Consider the following 24,412-nt stretch of genomic DNA (forward strand, 5'->3'; position numbering starts at 1 on the left):
AAAGATCATGATAAAAAGCTATGGCACCTGCAATACCGAGAACTGCATTTACTGCATACGTTGCCCATGTGGACTTTACTATGTAGGTGAAACAGGGCGTAAACTGAGAATTCGGATGAATGAACATAAATCATGTATACGCAATAAGAACATCAATTCAGCCGTAGCAAGACACTTTAATGCAAAGCAACATAATATCTCTCAAGTCAAGTTCCAAATTTTGGAAACCCTGGAAATGACAAGCATATATGCTGATTTGAAAAAAAGAAGGCAACAAAGAGAAGCCTATTGGATAGATCGTCTCGATTCCTTGGCACCACGAGGGCTCAACGAGGAATTTGATCTCAACTGCTTTTTGTAATGATGTCACTATTTGTTCACCGTGCAATATCAATAATGAACATGCTAAATTGTCTCATGCTCATGCAATAAGTATAAATCACTACTCGATTTGAAAACACTGTTGCTTTCTGCTATAACCATTTGTTGTAAACATTTATTATTTATTAGTTTGTATTTTCCTTTGTTGATGTATACTAGACAGTATATCTTTACGCTATATGACCTTACATTAATGGCCAATTAGCCAATTAGCCATGAGGTACACGACGATACTATCAGAACATACATGTGCTAGAGGTACAACTTAAATACACAGATATCATGAAGCTTTAATATTCTTACATGTGCAATTAATATCCTAACATTCACATCCCTTACATTTGCCATTTATATTTCACACTCTATGCCACTTATGTCCCAGTATTGCCTCTACCAATATGGCCGACTTGGTTATACACAAGCGGCCATTTTGTTTACATAACGTTGCCCAGGGCAACGACACGAACCGCGAGTCTCAGACGCTGTTCGGAGTTGATCGAGCAAGACGTAGCTCAGAGTGCTCCAGGTAAGCCATACCTTTGCACAAAGCGACGCGAAGTAAGATCGCGTATAGATCAATAGCAGCTAATTACTCGGAGGAGATAACACATTTGTTCTCCCCACACTAGGCAGTGCTTCATAGAGAAACACCACACGTGGACAGCACGCGTGGGTTGCATACTGATACACAGGTTAGTGAAATGTTCAACTAGCCACAGGTATTCTCACACAATATAGCACGACAATCAACACTCTGGCACAATAAGCACACGCCGCCTAACTTTACCTCTAAGCACCATAGTCACCAAAAAGGCTTAATCGGCAATTTTAGTACGCAGTTGATTAGTCCCATTAATTGTTTGAATTATAGAGCAATATCATTATCTGTGCAAATATTGTATTTTTACTGTCTACAATCATGTATGCTTACTTGTTTGTTTTTTCTCCTCTCTCCCATCTCACTTTTTTGTTAAATATTTGTTTGTCCTTGTGGGCGCCCTGTTTGTTTATCATGATTGTTTTGTTTATTATGATTGTTTTGGTTATTAATTCTTGAATATCTGGTTGTTACACATGATGTATGGAACAATTATTAATTTAAACATTGTAAACCTTCTAAATCTACATATAATGCATTATTATGTGTGTAGTACTAACCTGGCTCTGACGAAGGATACAATCCGAAATGCATTAGCCAGATGGGTTTTCTGTTTTGCCTCAATTGAGATAATTAGCTTTTTTGGTGAAGTTTAACCAATTAAGCACAATTTTTTATGAGCTTTATAAACACAGCAATTGAAAAATTAAAAAATATACACATCTGTGAATTACGATTGAAGTTGGATTTTATTAACTGAATAACGATCACAAAAGAAATCGATTAACCCTTAGTGGGAATCAAGGGTGTGCGGCCCACACCGAAGGCACTTTTGCCTCGGTCTCTTTTTCTCCATCACAGGAAGTGATGTCATTTGACCCCACCCCAAAGTGATATCGCAGGAAGCAATGGAACACGACCTTTCACCCGTTGACAAAACAGGAAGTGGCATCACATAGCATTGTACACTACGAAAAAAATATGGTCACGATATCACTATAATGTGATGTACATTTCATACAAGAATGGATTGCCATATGTATCGTTAAGATCAGTGTGTACAGGCCCATATTACCAAATTACTGTGAATGCAAGCAGACGTCCATGACCAAATGATAATGATGTGTTATTATATAGCACTTACGCCTAAGCGCCTTATATAGAAAAAAATATACACCCAATATCACCCAACCTGTGTTGGTACTCATTTATCGACCTCCAGAAGGATGAAAGGCTGAGTTGAGGCCTTTAAGAACAGACTAAATCAGTGACTCACCCCGGAAGTGTGCCTGAAATAAACCTTTAATGAGTCTAGCAATTATTGTATAGAATTCCAGAAATACACATTATTTGGTATTCCTATTCTTTCTTATTTAGGGTCAGTGCTGAAAGACTTGTGGCACTCCTGTTCTTATTTTTCTTTTTTTTTAAGGTTCCTGAACAAGAAAGCCAGCCACTCTAGAAGTAAAGAGCCGCATGGTGCTGGTCACAGCCCAGGAGCTTGCTTTACAAAAAAAGAAAACAAGAATGTTTTTAAAAGGTTTTTTAGAGGTCGCAAGGGAGACCACAGAGGTCGCAAAGGAGACCTCAGAGGTCGCAGTTGCGACCTCTGGCGACCCCTAAATGACGTCCCTGGGGCTGTGCTCAGTGTGTGACCTTGCTGAGCAGGTAACATTGCATATCCGAGCGTCGACTGTGTGCCCTCCTCCCACGACGTGTGTTGGCACCTTGCTTCCAGGAGGTTGCAGGGCTGTGGCAGCCCCTCGCCCAGGTGTAAGGGATGCACATGCCCACCCCTATTCCCTCACCGGCAGGGAAGGCAAGAGTCTGGAAGGGCCATTCTTTGCTTTGTGAATTCCCTGACACCTGCACTGCCTCATGAGAGAACATACACAGGGAAAGAAACTGCAGGGGAGCACTCCCCAAGTTGCTTCCCTTTGAGAATAAGGAATGTGCTGTGCACTTCCCCCATCGGGCCAAAATACCATTATTGTTTTTTTCTCAAATTGCATAACAAGTTCCTTTGCACATAAGGTTTTTGGCCAATTAAAGAAGGGAAAAGCGTTTTTAAACATGGTACAGAGGTATTATATGGCACTAACTTGAAATGAAGGGCCGGTAATTAACATACTAATACTGTGTGGAGACTGACATATGAGGGCAAACCTCATGCCCCAACTCCTCCTCAGAGCTGATGACAATGCCCTGTGTTATTTGCTTCATGGCTAGTGGTCGAGGTCGTTTCTCTCTTTTATGAGTAGGACACGTCCCTATGCCTAGAAACCCTGCAAATCCACTGCCCCTACAGGCTGGACGGACGGCTGCAGGCTGGCCTACAACACTGCTCGGGGCCAAAAATCATGTCTTTGTGCTGGTTGGCGTATCTGGAGTGCCGGTCGAAGTGTCTTGGACCGCTCTGGTGACTGCGGCGTGACAACATTCATTGGTGCAGCCGGTTGCGGTTCGAGGACTTAACTGTCTCGAAAATGTCCTTAAAAGATGGGCGCTGGTGGATGCCTGTAGGGGCACTCCACCTAGTTTCTTTGCAGGGCTTGTGTCATCCTTTATAGGTGGACAGCCCAAAGCTTAGGAGAGTGTTTACAGGAAATGGCTTTGTCCTTAGTTCAGATACTCTCCCTTGTCCTTAGTTCAGATACTCTCCGGCACTTCCCAACAAGGAAGCTTGCTGGCAGAACCTAGCAGGGCACGCTGTGTGCTGGCTGGGTACCGGTTTTGGAGCTGCTGTACGGGCCCTCTGAGTCCGGTATCTCCCTCTGTTCCGTGGGAGATGTTTAGGGGAGGGATCTTGCTTCCCTGTTGGAACTCCTGGCCTTCCTTCATTGGCAGAAGATGTAAGGTAGACTGTATCTTCAGCCCAGGTCCAAATGAGCCCTTCTTACTCCTTTCAAAGTCATTGGATGATCTGCTAAGTGAGGGGTTCAGCCCTCTTTTAAAGCCAAGAGGGCTCCAGCAATTGGGGCAGGCTAAGCCCACCTTAGTGAACCAATCCTGGGTCCCCACCAACAGTCTTCTGTTATGCATGAGGTCAGGACCAGCATGCTCTGCAACAGGACAGGTAAGGGGTGACAACATATACCTATGCCCCACCCATCTTCCTATTTGTTGTAGATCAAAGTATCTCTCTGGTTAACTGAGCCCTCTGTGACTCTTAATGAAAGTGCAGGTCTCCACTAAATATTGTGATGAGAGCAGCCTTCCTGTCTCCCTCAATTCACATACTTCTGCCCTCTGAAAGGGATCAGCCCTGCAGGGGTACCAACCGTAACTGATGGACCCAGACATGCCATGCCATTCACTACCTTTCATACAGAGGGGTGGGAACCAGCTTCAAGTTGACACATTGCATACCAAAGGGGTGTTAGCCCTGCTTTCCTGTTGTCTGTCTGGCAACCAAGCCCCTTCTACCTGCTTGCCTCAATTATCGCTCATTAGCATGCACTGCCACCAGCGGAACTAAACTATGGGAAAACAGATCCATGGAGCCTTTGATATTTTTATTAGGCTGCCCATGGCCGAAGGAAGGTCTGCCTTCCCCCTTATTGAGATGCTTTGATGTACCTGTGGCTGTCACATTCCAGCTGAACATGACAGTGGAGGACGGCGACCGTAGGCTGTGTCCTTCCAGAGTACATGTGACTATATGTTTTGTGCGGTGTTCAGAGAAAATGTATGCAGAATGGCCTCGCACATTTTCGGTAGTTGAACACACATCATTCAGTTTCATTTTTTTTAAAATCAAAAAGCCAAGTGAGCGCACACTGCTTGTGCGGATGGTCGAATTCCTCACAGCACACATACAATGTGATGGCTGTCCAAGCGTCTTCTGCATGGAGCAGGTTGACCAGGGTTCAGTGGCTGTAGCAGTAAGGAGTCCAGGCATATACAGCAGAGTTCACTAGTGCACTCTTGCTCTTGAGAGTGATTTAATAGGAATGGTTACTGCATAAAGACCCAGCACAATTACCTTTCACCACAACCTTTTCCAGTAATAGTGCAAACGGACACTTCCGGGTGATTTCATGAGAGGGGCTTTTGATGGGCGATGCCTATAGTAGGATTTCACAGCAAATGGAGCTGACATCAGGCCCATCAGACCTGCATATTTCTATATCTGTTGTATAGTAGTGCAGATCCTACTTAGCCTCCAGCTCTGTCTCTGGCACAGATGGACTTGGGGATAAGGTTAGACCCAGAACATCCGTCTCAGTTTTTGCTGGTGCTGGAGAGTGATGCAGATTGGAGGAAGTTGGATGTGAAGGAATGGTACCCAAGCATATTTGAGGAAGTGAGCGGCTGCCTAAAGGGATTTGTACACCTCATTAAGTTGAATCCAGGAGCTATACCAGTCAGAGCTAAAACACAGACAATTAATGCGGCCTTGAGATCAGAAATAGAGTGTGAGCTCAGACGAACGCTGAGTGAAGGTATCATAGAGAAAGCAGTTGCTGCGAAATGGGTCACTCCATTTGCCTGACCTCTCAGTTGACCCATCAACCTCTCATTACTATGCTTAACATTTCACTGTCTCTGTTCTTCCCCACTATGGACAGTCCCTTTTATCATTGGGTAATAATTGTATTTTCCCTGTGTTGAAACTAACCAAAGATCCACGACCTTGCGGAGATAAGCCTGCCGTTCCGTCCACGTTACCAAAAATTGGACAAGGAGGTTTATAATTCACTTGTGTTCCAATCTGTTCAGATCCCTTCTGGTGTACTAGAGGTGTGGGGCTGATTGATGGTTTAGAAACCGATATTCATCTCTTGACCACTGGTGCCCTGGAAGTTGATTTGTCGCAGGTGCTTTCTCAAAATAAAGGGTTTGGTCAGAAACAGAGGTCCCAATGAAGAGAATGATTCCTATTGGCGACAGGAAAACAGGACATCTAAAGCGGCAATAAACATGGCTCATTGTGTAAGTGATTATGTGTGACTTCAGTAACACATATTTGAAATGGGAAACTAAATGTCACTGTGCTCCCCTTAGATTAAGGTATTAGTACTAACTGTGTCTCAAACAGGAATACCGCACAACATATGGCTGCCCAAGTCTCTTTTGTGTCTAGCCTTACCAACCCACCACATCAGCCACATCTGATTTTGCTTCATGAGACATGTAACAGTGCCTCCACTTGTTCCAGTTCATTGGGCGGGTGAAGAAACACAAATTGTGTATTTAAATTGCTACCCTTTTATAATGTTTGTATGTGTATGTGTGTGTGTGTGTGTAGGGTATATATAGATAGGTGGTCCTAGCTGGGAAGGAACAGATCGCTATATATAGGGGAGGCATCCATGAGGTTACAAGCAAGGGATTGGCAGGCTGGCAGAGGAGCTGGCATGGATAGGGGTAGGGCATGGCGGATAATTCTTTACTCCAGAAGCATACATTCCACAGATGCCTCGGCATTCATTTAATAGAGCACAATCCAAACACCAGTCACCAGGCTGCAAGTGCTAGTGTCTATTGAGTAGTCATTCATTCGAACTCATTCATATTATCTGATCCACGTTAGCTCATTTAACATTGCAGGCTGATCCCACCTTTCTGGCAAACAGAAGCCTTTTCACTATTAGTTATATTAACATTTGAGGGAAATACTCTCAAGGCTGATGCTGATGTCTTTCATGACAGCCACCGTGGCCTAAGAGCACGCAACTTTCGATGGCGACCTGTTTAGGGAGATCTCGTGCCCCGTTCTATGATAGTAATAATATCATGTTTTAGATACCTCTTCATGACAGACATACCCAAAGTGCTTTATTAATAGCTGTTATTCTTACCCAATGTAATGGTACTCAATTGATGGACCTCAGGCGCATTGAGTCGGACCTGCCATGGAGTGTAATCTGCTAAGTGCAGGCTTGCACCATGCCACAATGAAGGGCCTCCCCTGTGAGTTATGCACCGCACACAGGGGAAATAGGATAGCATGGCTGAGATCTCCTTTGTGAGATGCTTGCACCATAAAACCCTTTATGACCCTCATTTGGGAGAGTCATTGCTAGAATCCGTTTGAAACATCAGTTAACTGAACTTACATCACAGAGACGTATGAGTGGGTCGTATTACCCGCTCTGTAGGGCTGTGGACATTACCCGTTTAGAAGAGTGCCTTCGATCACTTCCAAGGCAGTCATTCTGGCAGTCCTACTTCTGTCTTTACTGGCCTCTGATATGTGTATCCCAAGTGCCACAAGAGGTTCCACTCTCCCTACTGGAGGCCAAGTCTCTCCCTTGGGATGCATACACACTTAATCAGGGCAGTCATGTCCTCCCCTCTCTCACTGTCTAGATTTCTAATCTCTGTCTGCATTTATGATCTTCTCTGTCTGCATTTTTCCCAGAGAAATATGCTTCTCCCAGTGTCTAACTGTCGTGCCATCTAGTGTAGCCAGGCCTCACAACATGTGTGGTCAGGCCACCTTCCACAGGTCTCACACAGAGGATGTGTTGCGGTCATGCCACCTTCCACCAAGTCACACACAGAGGATGTGTAGGAGTCAGGCCTCCTTCCACAGGTCTCACGCAGAGGAGGTGTGTCGGTTATGCCACAGTGCACAGGTCTCACACAGAGGATGTGTGGTGGTCATGCCACCTTCCACAGGTCTCACACAGAGGATGTGTTGTGTCATGCCACCTTCCACAGCTCTCTCACAGAACATGTGTGGCAGTCATGCCATGTTCCACAGGTCTCACACAGAGGATGTGTGGCAGTCAGGCCTCCTTCCACAGGTCTCACACAGAGGATGTGTGGCTGAGGGGCCACCTTCCACAGGTCACACACAGGGGATGTGTTGTGGTGGTGAGGCCACCTTCCACAGTTCACACAGAAAGAGGATGTGTGGTGGTCAGGCCACCTTCCACAGGTCTCACACAGGAGATGTGTGGTGGTCAGGCCACCTTCCACAGGTCTCACACAGGAGATGTGTGGTGGTCAGGCCACCTTCCACAGGTCTCACGCAGAGGATGTGTGTCCGTTATGCCACAGTGCACAGGTCTCACACAGAGGATGTGTGGTTGTCAGGCCACCTTTCACAGGTCTCACACAGAGGATGTGTGGTGGAGGGGCCACCTTCCACAGGTCTCACACAGAGGATGTGTGGTGGAGGAGGCACCTTCCACAGGTCTCACACAGAGTATGTGTGGCGGTCATGTCCCCTTCCACAAGTCACACACAGAGGATGTGTGGTTGTCAGGCCACCTTTCATAGGTCTCACACAGAGGATGTGTGATGGTCAGGCCACCTTCCACAGGTCTCACAGAGAGGATGTGTGGCGGTCATGCCACCTTCCACCAAGTCACACACAGAGGATGTGTGGGAGTCAGGCCTCCTTCCACAGGTCTCACGCAGAGGAGGTGTGTCGGTTATGCCACAGTGCACAGGTCTCACACAGAGGATGTGTGGTGGTCATGCCACCTTCCACAGGTCTCACACAGAGGATGTGTTGTGTCATGCCACCTTCCACAGCTCTCTCACAGAACATGTGTGGCAGTCATGCCATGTTCCACAGGTCTCACACAGAGGATGTGTGGCGGTCAGGCCTCCTTCCACAGGTCTCACACAGAGGATGTGTGGCTGAGGGGCCACCTTCCACAGGTCACACACAGGGGATGTGTTGTGGTGGTGAGGCCACCTTCCACAGTTCACACAGAAAGAGGATGTGTGGTGGTCAGGCCACCTTCCACAGGTCTCACACAGGAGATGTGTGGTGGTCAGGCCACCTTCCACAGGTCTCACACAGGAGATGTGTGGTGGTCAGGCCACCTTCTACAGGTCTCACACAGAGGATGTGTGTCGGTTATGCCACAGTGCACAGGTCTCACACAGAGGATGTGTGGTGGTCATGCCACCTTCCACAGGTCTCACACAGAGGATGTGTTGTGTCATGCCACCTTCCACAGCTCTCTCACAGAACATGTGTGGCAGTCATGCCACGCTCCACGGGTCTCACACAGAGGATGTGTGGCGGTCAGGCCACCTTCCACAAGCCTCTCCCAGAGGATGTGTGGGGGTAAGACCGGCTTCAGACACTATCTGCCCAGTGCTGCCTGGGGAGTTAACTCTTAAGGATCCAGCTGCTCCCCAGTCACAAGTTTAGTGTGTTACACTGTGTTGTGCAGTGCAAGGGGCTTGTGAAGGTTGATTCATAGACACAGCTAAATTACTAAATAAGTTACAGCTGCATTCACTGCCTTTACATTAAATAAAAGGCTTTAGAACATGCTAATAATAATAATAATAATAATAATAATAATAATAATAATAATAATAATAATAATAATACTAGCTATAAGCATAACATACAGGAATGCTGCATTCTCACTGTCCAGTCATCTAATGAGTGTCTCACGGCAACATAAAACATAACAACTCTAAAGGCAACATATGTTTTTTTGCAGGTGGAGGTGGGTCAAATTTCAACCTACCTTTTGGAGAAACTTGCATCGCTCACGGAATATACGGTGGCCATTTTCTCCATCTACGACGAGGGCCAATCGGAGCCGCTCACAGGCAGCTTCACGACAGGTAAGCGACATGTGGGTGCAGAATCAACAGTTCCAAACATTTCAGAACCATGAAAGAGAACAGGCAGCAACTGCACCGGCGCATGCTTAATTCTTAACAGTAACACTTATGACGTCATTATGCTCTAGTATATTCATTCACATGTGCATAGCGCCCAAATACCACTGACGAGGCTCTGCAGCGCTGTTGGCATGGCCTTCAGTGTTGCAAGTCAATATCTGAATCTGTAAGCGGGAGAGTGTGTAGTATGAGTGAGGCCTAGGGTGGCTGCTTCAGTTTGCGTGGACGGGAGCCAGGGATGTGCTCCACTCATCATTCTAGTCGCTGCATCCGAGGCGTGCAATGAAAGGTGTAAGGGGCCCTGTAGGAGCGTGCAGAGTCTGTCCTGGCAGAAGGGTTGGGCATGGGCATGCGTGCCTTGGTGGAAGGCGTGTGGTAGAGGCACGTGCTCTAATATCAGTAAATGCCTAATCCTCCTCGTAGGCGCGCCAAATGGCATGTACAGACGGAAATGGGCAGGTGCTGCCATTATAGGCCCAGCGCAGTCTCAAATGTCTCTGAAATGACATCTACGGTGGGTTCATGTCTGTCATATGTATGGCTCAGTCTCGCATGTATGAACATATGCCAAGTGCAGCCAGTGTTTCCTCTTATGCCACTGAACGCCTGATAATGCCCCGCAATCGCGCCAGGATGTGCTGCAGGGCACCAGGCCAGTTCTGCCTGCTTCTTCACACTGCAGTGATATCTGTTACTAATAGCACCCAAGTAAACGGCGCGGAATGGATCAACCTTGAAAGCAGGAAAGGCTGAGTCTGCAGCTTGTGAAGTGCAAGCTGGATGCATGTCAGAGGTGAGTGCTTAGCATATTCAGCTATCCATCCACCCTGCCGACGTGAATTCTGCAGCATGACATATCCAGTGGCTACCGCCATCTGCCAGGACAACCTCAAGCCGCCCATGCTAATATATTAGCGGCATATCACATCCTCTGCAATGATGTTGATAACATATGAATATGGCATGAAAGGCTCAATGGAAACTGGAAAGATTTGACTCTGTGACTCTGAGGTTAACAGAGACCTCTGTGGTAATGAATGCATCTCCTGTGACACAGACACTCCTCAGACCATCAGAGCATGTATACTTCTGTTTCCAGGCATCAAATGCATGGGAACTGTATATAAAACAAATGAAATGGAGTGGCACAACATTGATCTTTAACGGGCCTCTAACACGAGGAACACAAGAAATCGCCCGCTAAATGGTCCTTGGCAGTAGTTGGACAAGGACCTCAGCCCGCTGTGTCAACTATGACGAGGAGGCCTGGGCCAGCACTAGAAGGACGCCTGGTGAAGCAAACAGACTTGCGCTGCTTCATTTCTTACGTGGAATTCAGAAGTGTGACAATCATGCAGCCGTGTTTGACCTCTCCTTGCATAGTCTCATGCTTCTGAGGCAAGTCCATCAGTGCATGGAATCCATGCAGTGATGTTTAACCTCTCCTAGCACAGTCGCATGCTTCAGAGGCAATTCCCTCAGTGCATGGGATCCCTGCAATGATGTTTAACCCCTCCTTGCACAGTCTCATGCTTTAGAGGCACTTCACTAAGTGCATGGGATCCCTGCAGTGATGTTTAACCTCTCCTTGCACAGTCTCATGCTTTAGAGGCACTTCACTAAGTGCATGGGATCCCTGCAGTGATGTTTAACCTCTTCTTGCACAGTCTCATGCTTTAGAGGAGGCACTTCACTAAGTGCATGGGATCCCTGCAGTGATGTTTAACCTCTCCTTGCACAGTCTCATGCTTCTGAGGCAATTCCCTCAGTGCATGGGATCCCTGCAGTGATGTTCGACCTCTCCTTGCACAGTCTCATGCTTCTGAGGCAATTCCCTCAGTGCATGGGATCCCTGCAGAGATGTTTGACCTCTCCTTGCACAGTCTCATGCTTCTGAGGCAATTCCCTCAGTGCACTGGATCCCTGCAGTGATGTTTAACCTCTCCTTGCACAGTCTCATGCTTCTGAGGCAATTCCCTCAGTGCACGGGATCCCTTTAGTGATGTTTAACCTCTCCTTGCACAGTCACATGCTTCAGAGGCACTTCCCTCAGTGCACGGGATCCCTGCAGTGATGTTTGACCTCTCCTTGCACAGTCTCGTGCTTCAGAGGCACTTCACTAAGTGCATGGGATCCCTGCAGTGATGTTTAACCTCTCCTAGCACAGTCTCATGCTTCAGAGGCACTTCACTAAGTGCATGGAATCCCTGAAGTGATGTTTAACCTCTCCTTGCACAGTCTCATGCTTCTGAGGCAATTCCCTCAGTGCATGGGATCCCTGCAGTGATGTTTAACCTCTCCTTGCACAGTCTCATGCTTCAGAGGCACTTCACTAAGTGCATGGAATCCCTGCAGTGATGTTTAACCTCTCCTTGCACAGTCTCATGCTTCTGAGGCAATTCCCTCAGTGCATGGGATCCCTGCAGTGATGTTTACCCTCTCCTTGCACAGTCTCATGCTTCAGAGGCACTTCTCTCAGTGCATGGGATCCGTGCAGTGATGTTTAACCTCTCCTTGCACAGTCTCATGCTTCAGAGGCACGTCAATCAGTGCATGGGATCCCTGCAGTGATGTTTAACCTCTCCTAGCACAGTCTCATGCTTCAGAGGCACTTCACTAAGTGCATGGAATCCCTGCAGTGATGTTTAACCTCTCCTAGCACAGTCTCATGCTTCAGAGGCACTTCTCTCAGTGCATGGAATCCCTGCAGTGATGTTTACCCTCTCCTTGCACAGTCTCATGCTTCTGAGGCAATTCTTTCAGTGCATGGGATCCCTGCAGTGATGTTTAACCTCTCCTTGCACAGTCTCATCCTTCAGAGGCACGTCCATCAGTGCATGGGATCCCTGCAGTGATGTTTAACCTCTCCTAGCACAGTCTCATGCTTCAGTGGCACGTCCATCAGTGCATGGGATCCCTGCAGTGATGTTTGACCTCTCCGTGCACAGTCTCATGCTTCAGAGGCACTTCACTAAGTGCATGGGATCCCTGAAGTGATGTTTAACCTCTCCTTGCACAGTCTCATGCTTCTGAGGCAAGTCCATCAGTGCATGGGATCCCTGCAGTGATGTTTAACCTCTCCTTGCACAGTCTCATGCTTCTGAGGCAATTCCCTCAGTGCATGGGATCCCTGCAGTGATATTTAACCTCTCCTTGCACAGTCTCATGTTTCAGAGGCACTACACTAAGTGCATGGGATCCCTGCAGTGATGTTTAACCTCTCCTTGCACAGTTGCATGCTTCAGAGGCACTACACTAAGTGCATGGGATCCCTGCAGTGATGTTTAACCTCTCCTTGCACAGACATATGATTCAGAGGCACTTCACTAAGTGCATGGGATCCCTGTAGTGATGTGTAACCTCTCCTAGCACAGTCTCATGCTTCATAGGCACTTCACTAAGTGCATGGGATCCCTGGAGTGATGTTTAACCTCTCCTTGCACAGTCACATGCTTCAGAGGCACTTCCCTCAGTGCATGGGATCCCTGCAGTGATGCTTGACCTTTCCTTGCACAGTCTCATGCTCCAGAGGCACTTCACTAAGTGCATGGGATCCTTGCAGTGATGTTTAACCTCTCCTAGCACAGTCTCATGCTTCAGAGGCACCTCACTAAGTGCATGGAATCCCTGCAGTGATGTTTAACCTCTCCTTGCACAGTCTCATGCTTCAGAGGCACTTCTCCCAGTGCATGGGATCCGTGCAGTGATGTTTAACCTCTCCTAGCACAGTCACATGCTTCAGAGGCACTTCACTAAGAGCATGGGATCCCTGCAGTGATGTTTAACCTCTCCTAGCACAGCCTCATGCTTCAGAGGCACTTCACTAAGTGCATGGAATCCCTGCAGTGATGTTTAACCTCTCCTTGCACAGTCTCATGCTTCTGATGCAATTCCCTCAGTGCATGGGATCCCTGCAGTGATGTTTAACCTCTCCTAGCACAGTCTCATGCTTTAGAGGCACTTCACTAAGTGCATGGGATCCCTGCAGTGATGTTTAACCTCTCCTTGCACAGTCTCATGCTTCTGAGGCAATTCCCTCAGTGCATGGGATCTCTGCAGTGATGTTTAACCTCTCCTTGCACAGTCTCATGCTTCTGAGGCAATTCCCTCAGTGCATGGGATCCCTGCAGTGATGTTTAACCTCTCCTTGCACAGTCTCATGCTTCTGAGGCAATTCCCTCAGTGCATGGGATCCCTGCAGTGATATTTTACCTCTCCTTGCACAGTCTCATGCTTCAGAGGCACTACACTAAGTGCATGGGATCCCTGCAGTGATGTTTAACCTCTCCTTGCACAGTTGCATGCTTCAGAGGCACTACACTAAGTGCATGGCATCCCTGCAGTGATGTTTAACCTCTCCTTGCACAGACATATGATTCAGAGGCACTTCACTAAGTGCATGGGATCCCTGCAGTGATGTGTAACCTCTCCTAGCACAGTCTCATGCTTCATAGGCACTTCACTAAGTGCATGGGATCCCTGGAGTGATGTTTAACCTCTCCTTGCACAGTCACATGCTTCAGAGGCACTTCCCTCAGTGCATGGGATCCCTGCAGTGATGCTTGACCTTTCCTTGCACAGTCTCATGCTCCAGAGGCACTTCACTAAGTGCATGGGATCCCTGCAGTGATGTTTAACCTCTCCTAGCACAGTCTCATGCTTCAGAGGCACTTCACTAAGTGCATGGAATCCCTGCAGTGATGTTTAACCTCTCCTTGCACAGTCTCATGCTTCTGAGGCAATTCCCTCAGTGCCTGGGATCCCTGCAGTGATGTTTAACCTCTCCTTGCACAGTCTCATGCTTCAGAGGCACTTCTCTCAGTGCATGGGATCCGTGCAGTGATGTTTAACCTCTCCTAGCACAGTCACATGCTTCAGAGGCACTTCACTAAGAGCATGGGATCCCTGCAGTGATGTTTAACCTCTCCTAGCACAGCCTCATGCTTCAGAGGCACTTCACTAAGTGCATGGAATCCCTGCAGTGATGTTTAACCTCTCCTTGCACAGTCTCATGCTTCTGAGGCAAATCCCTCAGTGCACGGGATCCCTGCAGTGATGTTTAACCTCTCCTTGCACAGTCTCATGCTTCAGAGGCACTTCTCTCAGTGCATGGGATCCGTGCAGTGATGTTTAACCTCACCTTGCACAGTCTCATGCTTCAGAGGCACGTCCATCAGTGCATGGGATCCCTGCAGTGATGTTTAACCTCTCCTAGCACAGTCTCATGCTTCAGAGGCACCTCGCTAAGTGCATGGAATCCCTGCAGTGATGTTTAACCTCTCCTTGCACAGTCTCATGCTTCTGAGGCAATTCCCTCAGTGCATGGGATCCCTGGAGTGATGTTTAACCTCTCCTTGCACAGTCTCATGCTTCAGAGGCACTTCTCTCAGTGCATGGGATCCGTGCAGTGATGTTTAACCTCTCCTAGCACAGTCACATGCTTCAGAGGGACTTCACTAAGAGCATGGGATCCCTGCAGTGATGTTTAACCTCTCCTAGCACAGCCTCATGCTTCAGAGGCACTTCACTAAGTGCATGGAATCCCTGCAGTGATGTTTAACCTCTCCTTGCACAGTCCCATGCTTCTGATGCAATTCCCTCAGTGCATGGGATCCCTGCAGTGATGTTTAACCTCTCCTAGCACAGTCTCATGCTTTAGAGGCACTTCACTAAGTGCATGTGATCCCTGCAGTGATGTTTAACCTCTCCTTGCACAGTCTCATGCTTCTGAGGGAATTCCCTCAGTGCATGGGATCTCTGCAGTGATGTTTAGCCTCTCCTTGCACAGTCTCATGCTTCTGAGGCAATTCCCTCAGTGCATGGGATCCCTGCAGTGATGTTTAACCTCTCCTTGCACAGTCTCATGCTTCTGAGGCAATTCCCTCAGTGCATGGGATCCCTGCAGTGATATTCTACCTCTCCTTGCACAGTCTCATGCTTCAGAGGCACTACACTAAGTGCATGGGATCCCTGCAGTGATGTTTAACCTCTCCTTGCACAGTCACATGCTTCAGAGGCACTACACTAAGTGCATGGGATCCCTGCAGTGATGTTTAACCTCTCCTTGCACAGTCTCATGCTTCATAGGCACTTCACTAAGTGCATGGGATCCCTGCAGTGATGTTTAACCTCTCCTTGCACAGTCTCATGCTTCTGAGGCAATTCCCTCAGTGCATGGGATCCCTGCAGTGATATTTTACCTCTCCTTGCACAGTCTCATGCTTCAGAGGCACTACACTAAGTGCATGGGATCCCTGCAGTGATGTTTAACCTCTCCTTGCACAGTCACATGCTTCAGAGGCACTGCACTAAGTGCATGGGATCCCTGCAGTGATGTTTAACCTCTCCTTGCACAGACATATGATTCATAGGCACTTCACTAAGTGCATGGGATCCCTGCAGTGATGTTTAACCTCTCCTAGCACAGTCTCATGCTTCATAGGCACTTCACTAAGTGCATGGGATCCCTGCAGTGATGTTTAACCTCTCCTAGCACATTCTCATGCTTCAGAGGCACTTCACTAAGTGCATGGAATCCCTGCAGTGATGTTTAACCTCTCCTTGCACAGTCTCATGCTTCTGAGGCAATACCCTCAGTGCATGGGATCCCTGCAGTGATGTTTAACCTCTCCTTGCACAGTCTCATGCTTCTGAGGCAATTCCCTCAGTGCATGGGATCCCTGCAGTGATATTTTACCTCTCCTTGCACAGTCTCATGTTTCAGAGGCACTACACTAAGTGCATGGGATCCCTGCAGTGATGTTTAACCTCTCCTTGCACAGTTGCATGCTTCAGAGGCACTACACTAAGTGCATGGGATCCCTGCAGTGATGTTTAACCTCTCCTTGCACAGACATATGATTCAGAGGCACTTCACTAAGTGCATGGGATCCCTGTAGGGATGTGTAACCTCTCCTAGCACAGTCTCATGCTTCATAGGCACTTCACTAAGTGCATGGGATCCCTGGAGTGATGTTTAACCTCTCCTTGCACAGTCACATGCTTCAGAGGCACTTCCCTCAGTGCATGGGATCCCTGCAGTGATGCTTGACCTTTCCTTGCACAGTCTCATGCTCCAGAGGCACTTCACTAAGTGCATGGGATCCTTGCAGTGATGTTTAACCTCTCCTAGCACAGTCTCATGCTTCAGAGGCACCTCGCTAAGTGCATGGAATCCCTGCAGTGATGTTTAACCTCTCCTTGCACAGTTTCATGCTTCTGAGGCAATTCCCTCAGTGCATGGGATCCCTGGAGTGATGTTTAACCTCTCCTTGCACAGTCTCATGCTTCAGAGGCACTTCTCTCAGTGCATGGGATCCGTGCAGTGATGTTTAACCTCTCCTAGCACAGTCACATGCTTCAGAGGCACTTCACTAAGAGCATGGGATCCCTGCAGTGATGTTTAACCTCTCCTAGCACAGCCTCATGCTTCAGAGGCACTTCACTAAGTGCATGGAATCCCTGCAGTGATGTTTAACCTCTCCTTGCACAGTCCCATGCTTCTGATGCAATTCCCTCAGTGCATGGGATCCCTGCAGTGATGTTTAACCTCTCCTAGCACAGTCTCATGCTTTAGAGGCACTTCACTAAGTGCATGGGATCCCTGCAGTGATGTTTAACCTCTCCTTGCACAGTCTCATGCTTCTGAGGCAATTCCCTCAGTGCATGGGATCTCTGCAGTGATGTTTAACCTCTCCTTGCACAGTCTCATGCTTCTGAGGCAGTTCCCTCAGTGCATGGGATCCCTGCAGTGATGTTTAACCTCTCCTAGCACATTCTCATGCTTCAGAGGCACTTCACTAAGTGCATGGAATCCCTGCAGTGATGTTTAACCTCTCCTTGCACAGTCTCATGCTTCTGAGGCAATACCCTCAGTGCATGGGATCCCTGCAGTGATGTTTAACCTCTCCTTGCACAGTCTCATGCTTCTGAGGCAATTCCCTCAGTGCATGGGATCCCTGCAGTGATATTTTACCTCTCCTTGCACAGTCTCATGTTTCAGAGGCACTACACTAAGTGCATGGGATCCCTGCAGTGATGTTTAACCTCTCCTTGCACAGTTGCATGCTTCAGAGGCACTTCACTAAGTGCATGGAATCCCTGCAGTGATGTTTAACCTCTCCTTGCACAGACATATGATTCAGAGGCACTTCACTAAGTGCATGGGATCCCTGTAGGGATGTGTAACCTCTCCTAGCACAGTCTCATGCTTCATAGGCACTTCACTAAGTGCATGGGATCCCTGGAGTGATGTTTAACCTCTCCTTGCACAGTCACATGCTTCAGAGGCACTTCCCTCAGTGCATGGGATCCCTGCAGTGATGCTTGACCTTTCCTTGCACAGTCTCATGCTCCAGAGGCACTTCACTAAGTGCATGGGATCCTTGCAGTGATGTTTAACCTCTCCTAGCACAGTCTCATGCTTCAGAGGCACCTCGCTAAGTGCATGGAATCCCTGCAGTGATGTTTAACCTCTCCTTGCACAGTCTCATGCTTCTGAGGCAATTCCCTCAGTGCATGGGATCCCTGGAGTGATGTTTAACCTCTCCTTGCACAGTCTCATGCTTCAGAGGCACTTCTCTCAGTGCATGGGATCCGTGCAGTGATGTTTAACCTCTCCTAGCACAGTCACATGCTTCAGAGGCACTTCACTAAGAGCATGGGATCCCTGCAGTGATGTTTAACCTCTCCTAGCACAGCCTCATGCTTCAGAGGCACTTCACTAAGTGCATGGAATCCCTGCAGTGATGTTTAACCTCTCCTTGCACAGTCCCATGCTTCTGATGCAATTCCCTCAGTGCATGGGATCCCTGCAGTGATGTTTAACCTCTCCTAGCACAGTCTCATGCTTTAGAGGCACTTCACTAAGTGCATGGGATCCCTGCAGTGATGTTTAACCTCTCCTTGCACAGTCTCATGCTTCTGAGGCAATTCCCTCAGTGCATGGGATCTCTGCAGTGATGTTTAACCTCTCCTTGCACAGTCTCATGCTTCTGAGGCAGTTCCCTCAGTGCATGGGATCCCTGCAGTGATGTTTAACCTCTCCTTGCACAGTCTCATGCTTCTGAGGCAATTCCCTCAGTGCATGGGATCCCTGCAGTGATATTTTACCTCTCCTTGCACAGTCTCATGCTTCAGAGGCACTACACTAAGTGCATGGGATCCCTGCAGTGATGTTTAACCTCTCCTTGCACAGTTGCATGCTTCAGAGGCACTACACTAAGTGCATGGCATCCCTGCAGTGATGTTTAACCTCTCCTTGCACAGACATATGCTTCAGAGGCACTTCCCTCAGTGCATGGGATCCCTGCAGTGATGCTTGACCTTTCCTTGCACAGTCTCATGCTCCAGAGGCACTTCACTAAGTGCATGGGATCCCTGCAGTGATGTTTAACCTCTCCTAGCACAGTCTCATGCTTCAGAGGCACTTCACTAAGTGCATGGAATCCCTGCAGTGATGTTTAACCTCTCCTTGCACAGTCTCATGCTTCTGAGGCAATTCCCTCAGTGCATGGGATCCCTGCAGTGATGTTTAACCTCTCCTTGCACAGTCTCATGCTTCAGAGGCACTTCTCTCAGTGCATGGGATCGGTGCAGTGATGTTTAACCTCTCCTAGCACAGTCACATGCTTCAGAGGCACTTCACTAAGAGCATGGGATCCCTGCAGTGATGTTTAACCTCTCCTAGCACAGCCTCATGCTTCAGAGGCACTTCACTAAGTGCATGGAATCCCTGCAGTGATGTTTAACCTCTCCTTGCACAGTCTCATGCTTCAGAGGCACTTCTCTCAGTGCATGGGATCCGTGCAGTGATGTTTAACCTCACCTTGCACAGTCTCATGCTTCAGAGGCACGTCCATCAGTGCATGGGATCCCTGCAGTGATGTTTAACCTCTCCTAGCACAGTCTCATGCTTTAGAGGCACTTCACTAAGTGCATGTGATCCCTGCAGTGATGTTTAACCTCTCCTTGCACAGTCTCATGCTTCTGAGGAAATTCCCTCAGTGCATGGGATCTCTGCAGTGATGTTTAACCTCTCCTTGCACAGTCTCATGCTTCTGAGGCAATTCCCTCAGTGCATGGGATCCCTGCAGTGATGTTTAACCTCTCCTTGCACAGTCTCATGCTTCTGAGGCAATTCCCTCAGTGCATGGGATCCCTGCAGTGATATTCTACCTCTCCTTGCACAGTCTCATGCTTCAGAGGCACTACACTAAGTGCATGGGATCCCTGCAGTGATGTTTAACCTCTCCTTGCACAGTCACATGCTTCAGAGGCACTACACTAAGTGCATGGGATCCCTGCAGTGATGTTTAACCTCTCCTTGCACAGTCTCATGCTTCATAGGCACTTCACTAAGTGCATGGGATCCCTGCAGTGATGTTTAACCTCTCCTTGCACAGTCCCATGCTTCTGATGCAATTCCCTCAGTGCATGGGATCCCTGCAGTGATGTTTAACCTCTCCTAGCACAGTCTCATGCTTTAGAGGCACTTCACTAAGTGCATGGGATCCCTGCAGTGATGTTTAACCTCTCCTTGCACAGTCTCATGCTTCTGAGGCAATTCCCTCAGTGCATGGGATCCCTGCAGTGATGTTTAACCTCTCCTTGCACAGTCTCATGCTTCTGAGGCAATTCCCTCAGTGCATGGGATCCCTGCAGTGATATTTACCTCTCCTTGCACAGTCTCATGCTTCAGAGGCACTACACTAAGTGCATGGGATCCCTGCAGTGATGTTTAACCTCCCCTTGCACAGACATATGATTCATAGGCACTTCACTAAGTGCATGGGATCCCTGCAGTGATGTGTAACCTCTCCTAGCACAGTCTCATGCTTCATAGGCACTTCACTAAGTGCATGGGATCCCTGCAGTGATGTTTAACCTCTCCTAGCACATTCTCATGCTTCAGAGGCACTTCACTAAGTGCATGGAATCCCTGCAGTGATGTTTAACCTCTCCTTGCACAGTCTCATGCTTCTGAGGCAATTCCCTCAGTGCATGGGATCCCTGCAGTGATGTTTAACCTCTCCTTGCACAGTATCATGCTTCAGAGGCACTTCTCTCAGTGCATGGGATCTGTGCAGTGATGTTTAACCTCTCCTAGCACAGTCTCATGCTTCAGAGGCACTTCACTAAGTGCATGGAATCCCTGCAGTGATGTTTAACCTCTCCTAGCACAGTCTCATGCTTCAGAGGCACTTCACTAAGTGCATGGAATCCCTGCAGTGATGTTTAACGTCTCTTAGCACAGTCTCATGCTTCAGAGGCACTTCTCTCAGTGCATGGGATCTGTGCAGTGATGTTTAACCTCTCCTAGCACAGTCGCATGCTTCAGAGGCACTTCACTAAGAGCATGGGATCCCTGCAGTGATGTTTAACCTCTCCTAGCACAGTCTCATGCTTCAGAGGCACTTCACTAAGTGCATGGAATCCCTGCAGTGATGTTTAACCTCTCCTTGCACAGTCTAATGCTTCTGAGGCAATTCCCTCAGTGCATGGGATCCCTGCAGTGATGTTTAACCTCTCCTTGCACAGTCTCATGCTTCAGAGGCACTTCTCTCAGTGCATGGGATCCGTGCAGTGATGTTTAACCTCTCCTTGCACAGTCTCATGCTTCAGAGGCACGTCCATCAGTGCATGGGATCCCTGCAGTGATGTTTAACCTCTCCTAGCACAGTCTCATGCTTCAGAGGCACTTCACTAAGTGCATGGAATCCCTGCAGTGATGTTTAACCTCTCCTAGCACAGTCTCATGCTTCAGAGCCACTTCTCTCAGTGAATGGAATCCCTGCAGTGATGTTTAACCTCTCCTTGCACAGTCTCATGCTTCTGAGGCAATTCCCTCAGTGCATGGGATCCCTGCAGTGATGTTTAACCTCTCCTTGCACAGTCCCATGCTTCTGAGGCAATTCCCTCAGTGCATGGGATCCCTGCAGTGATGTTTAACCTCTCCTTGCACAGTCTCATGCTTCAGAGGCACTTCACTAAGTGCATGGAATCCCTGCAGTGATGTTTAACCTCTCCTTTCACAGTCTCATGCTTCTGAGGCAATTCCCTCAGTGCATGGGATCCCTGCAGTGATGCTTAACCTCTCCTTGCACAGTCTCATGCTTCAGGGGCACTTCTCTCAGTGCATGGGATCCCTGCAGTGATGCTTAAGCTCTCCTAGCACAGTCTCATGCTTCAGAGGCACTTCACTATGTGCATGGAATCCCTGCAGTGATGTTTAACCTCTCCTAGCACAGTCTCATGCTTCAGAGGCACTTCTCTCAGTGCATGGAATCCCTGCCGTGATGTTTAACCTCTCCTAGCACAGTCTCATGCTTCTGAGGAAATTCCCTCAGTGCATGGGATCCATGCAGTGATGTTTAACCTCTCCTAGCACAGTCTCATGCTTCAGTGGCACGTCCATCAGTGCATGGGATCCCTGCAGTGATGTTTGACCTCTCCTTGCACAGTCTCATGCTTCAGAGGCACTTCTCTCAGTGCATGGGATCCGTGCAGTGATGTTTAACCTCACCTTGCACAGTCTCATGCTTCAGAGGCACGTCCATCAGTGCATGGGATCCGTGCAGTGATATTTAACCTCTCCCTGCACAGTCTCATGCTTCTGAGGCAAGTCCATCAGTGCATGGGATCCCTGCAGTGATGTTTAACCTCTCCTTGCACAGTCTCATGCTTCTGAGGAATTTCCCTCAGTGCATGGGATCCCTGCAGTGATATTTTACCTTTCCTTGCACAGACATATGCTTCAGAGGCACTACACTAAGTGCATGGTATCCCTGCAGTGATGTTTAACCTCTCCTTGCACAGTCGCATGCTTCAGAGGCACTACACTAAGTGCATGGGATCCCTGCAGTGATGTTTAACCTCTCCTTGCACAGTCTCATGCTTCAGAGGCACTTCTCTCAGTGCATGGGATCCGTGCAGTGATATTTAACCTCTCCTTGCACAGTCTCATGCTTCTGAGGCAATTCCCTCAGTGCATGGGATCCCTGCAGTGATGTTTAACCTCTCCTTGCACAGTCTCATGCTTCTGAGGGATTTCCCTCAGTGCATGGGATCCCTGCAGTGATATTTTACCTCTCCTTGCACAGACATATGCTTCAGAGGCACTACACTAAGTGCATGGGATCCCTGCAGTGTTGTTTAACCTCTCCTTGCACAGTCACATGCTTCAGAGGCACTACACTAAGTGCATGGGATCCCTGCAGTGATGTTTAACCTCTCCTTGCACAGTCTCATGCTTCAGAGGCACTTCTCTCAGTGCATGGGATCCGTGCAGTGATGTTTAACCTCTCCTTGCACAGTCTCATGCTTCAGAGGCACGTCCATCAGTGCATGGGATCCCTGCAGTGATGTTTAACCTCTCCTAGCACAGTCTCATGCTTCAGAGGCACTTCACTATGTGCATGTAATCCCTGCAGTGATGTTTAACCTCTCCTAGCACAGTCTCATGCTTCAGAGGCACTTCTCTCAGTGCATGGAATCCCTGCAGTGATGTTTAACCTCTCCTTGCACAGTCTCATGCTTCAGAGGCACTTCTCTCAGTGCATAGGATCCCTGCAGTGATGTTTAACCTCTCCTTGCACAGTCTCATGCTTCTGAGGAAATTCCCACAGTGCATGGGATCCCTGCAGTGATGTTTAACCTCTCCTTGCACAGTCTCATGCTTCGGAGGAAATTCCCTCAGTGCATGGGATCCCTGCAGTGATGTTTAACCTCTCCTTGCACAGTCTCATGCTTCTGAGGAAATTCCCTCAGTGCATGGGATCCCTGCAGTGATGTTTAACCTCTCCTAGCACAGTCTCATGCTTCAGTGGCACGTCCATCAGTGCATGGGATCCCTGCAGTGATGTTTGACCTCTCCTTGCACAGTCTCATGCTTCAGAGGCACTTCACTAAGTGCATGGGATCCCTGCAGTAATGTTTAACCTCTCCTTGCACAGTCTCATGCTTCTGAGGCAAGTCCATCAGTGCATGGGATCCCTGCAGTGATGTTTAACCTCTCCTTGCACAGTCTCATGCTTCTGAGGCAATTCCCTCAGTGCATGGGATCCCTGCAGTGATGTTTAACCTCTCCTTGCACAGTCTCATGCTTCTGAGGGATTTCCCTCAGTGCATGGGATCCCTGCTGTGATATTTTACCTCTCCTTGCACAGTCATATGCTTCAGAGGCACTACACTAAGTGCATGGGATCCCTGCAGTGATGTTTAACCTCTCCTTGCACAGTCGCATGCTTCAGAGGCACTACACTAAGTGCATGGGATCCCTGCAGTGATGTTTAACCTCTACTTGCACAGACATATGATTCAGAGGCACTTCACTAAGTGCATGGGATCCCTGCAGTGATGTTTAACCTCTCCTTGCACAGTCGCATGCTTCAGAGGCACTACACTAAGTGCATGGGATCCCTGCAGTGATGTTTAACCTCTACCTGCACAGACATATGATTCAGAGGCACTTCACTAAGTGCATGGGATCCCTGGAGTGATGTTTAACCTCTCCTAGCACAGTCTCATACTTCATAGGCACGTCCATCAGTGCATGGGATCCCTGCAGTGATGTTTAACCTCTCCTAGCACAGTCTCATGCTTCAGAGGCACTTCACTAAGTGCATGGAATCCCTGCAGTGATGTTTAACCTCTCCTAGCACAGTCTCATGCTTCAGAGCCACTTCTCTCAGTGAATGGAATCCCTGCAGTGATGTTTAACCTCTCCTTGCACAGTCTCATGCTTCTGAGGCAATTCCCTCAGTGCATGGGATCCCTGCAGTGATGTTTAACCTCTCCTTGCACAGTCTCATGCTTCTGAGGCAA

The 24,412-nt window shown here is 48.2% G+C and overlaps 1 protein-coding gene across 4 annotated transcripts in view; it reads left to right on the top strand.

Annotated features, from left to right (window-relative positions):
- The window catches only part of COL14A1 (collagen type XIV alpha 1 chain), a 699,289-nt gene that overhangs the window by 321,727 nt on the left and 353,150 nt on the right, over positions 1 to 24,412 (top strand). For all 4 annotated transcript variants that reach the window (XM_069621559.1, XM_069621558.1, XM_069621560.1 and 1 more), the window contains one exon: positions 9,403 to 9,529. In XM_069621559.1, coding sequence (XP_069477660.1) covers positions 9,403 to 9,529 — 127 coding nt within the window. The remainder of the gene's footprint in view (positions 1 to 9,402; positions 9,530 to 24,412) is intronic.

The sequence above is a fragment of the Ambystoma mexicanum genome, chromosome 5q, assembly GCF_040938575.1.
Source record: "Ambystoma mexicanum isolate Mex_15411 chromosome 5q, UKY_AmexF1_1, whole genome shotgun sequence".
Taxonomy (NCBI): Eukaryota; Metazoa; Chordata; class Amphibia; order Caudata; family Ambystomatidae; genus Ambystoma; species Ambystoma mexicanum.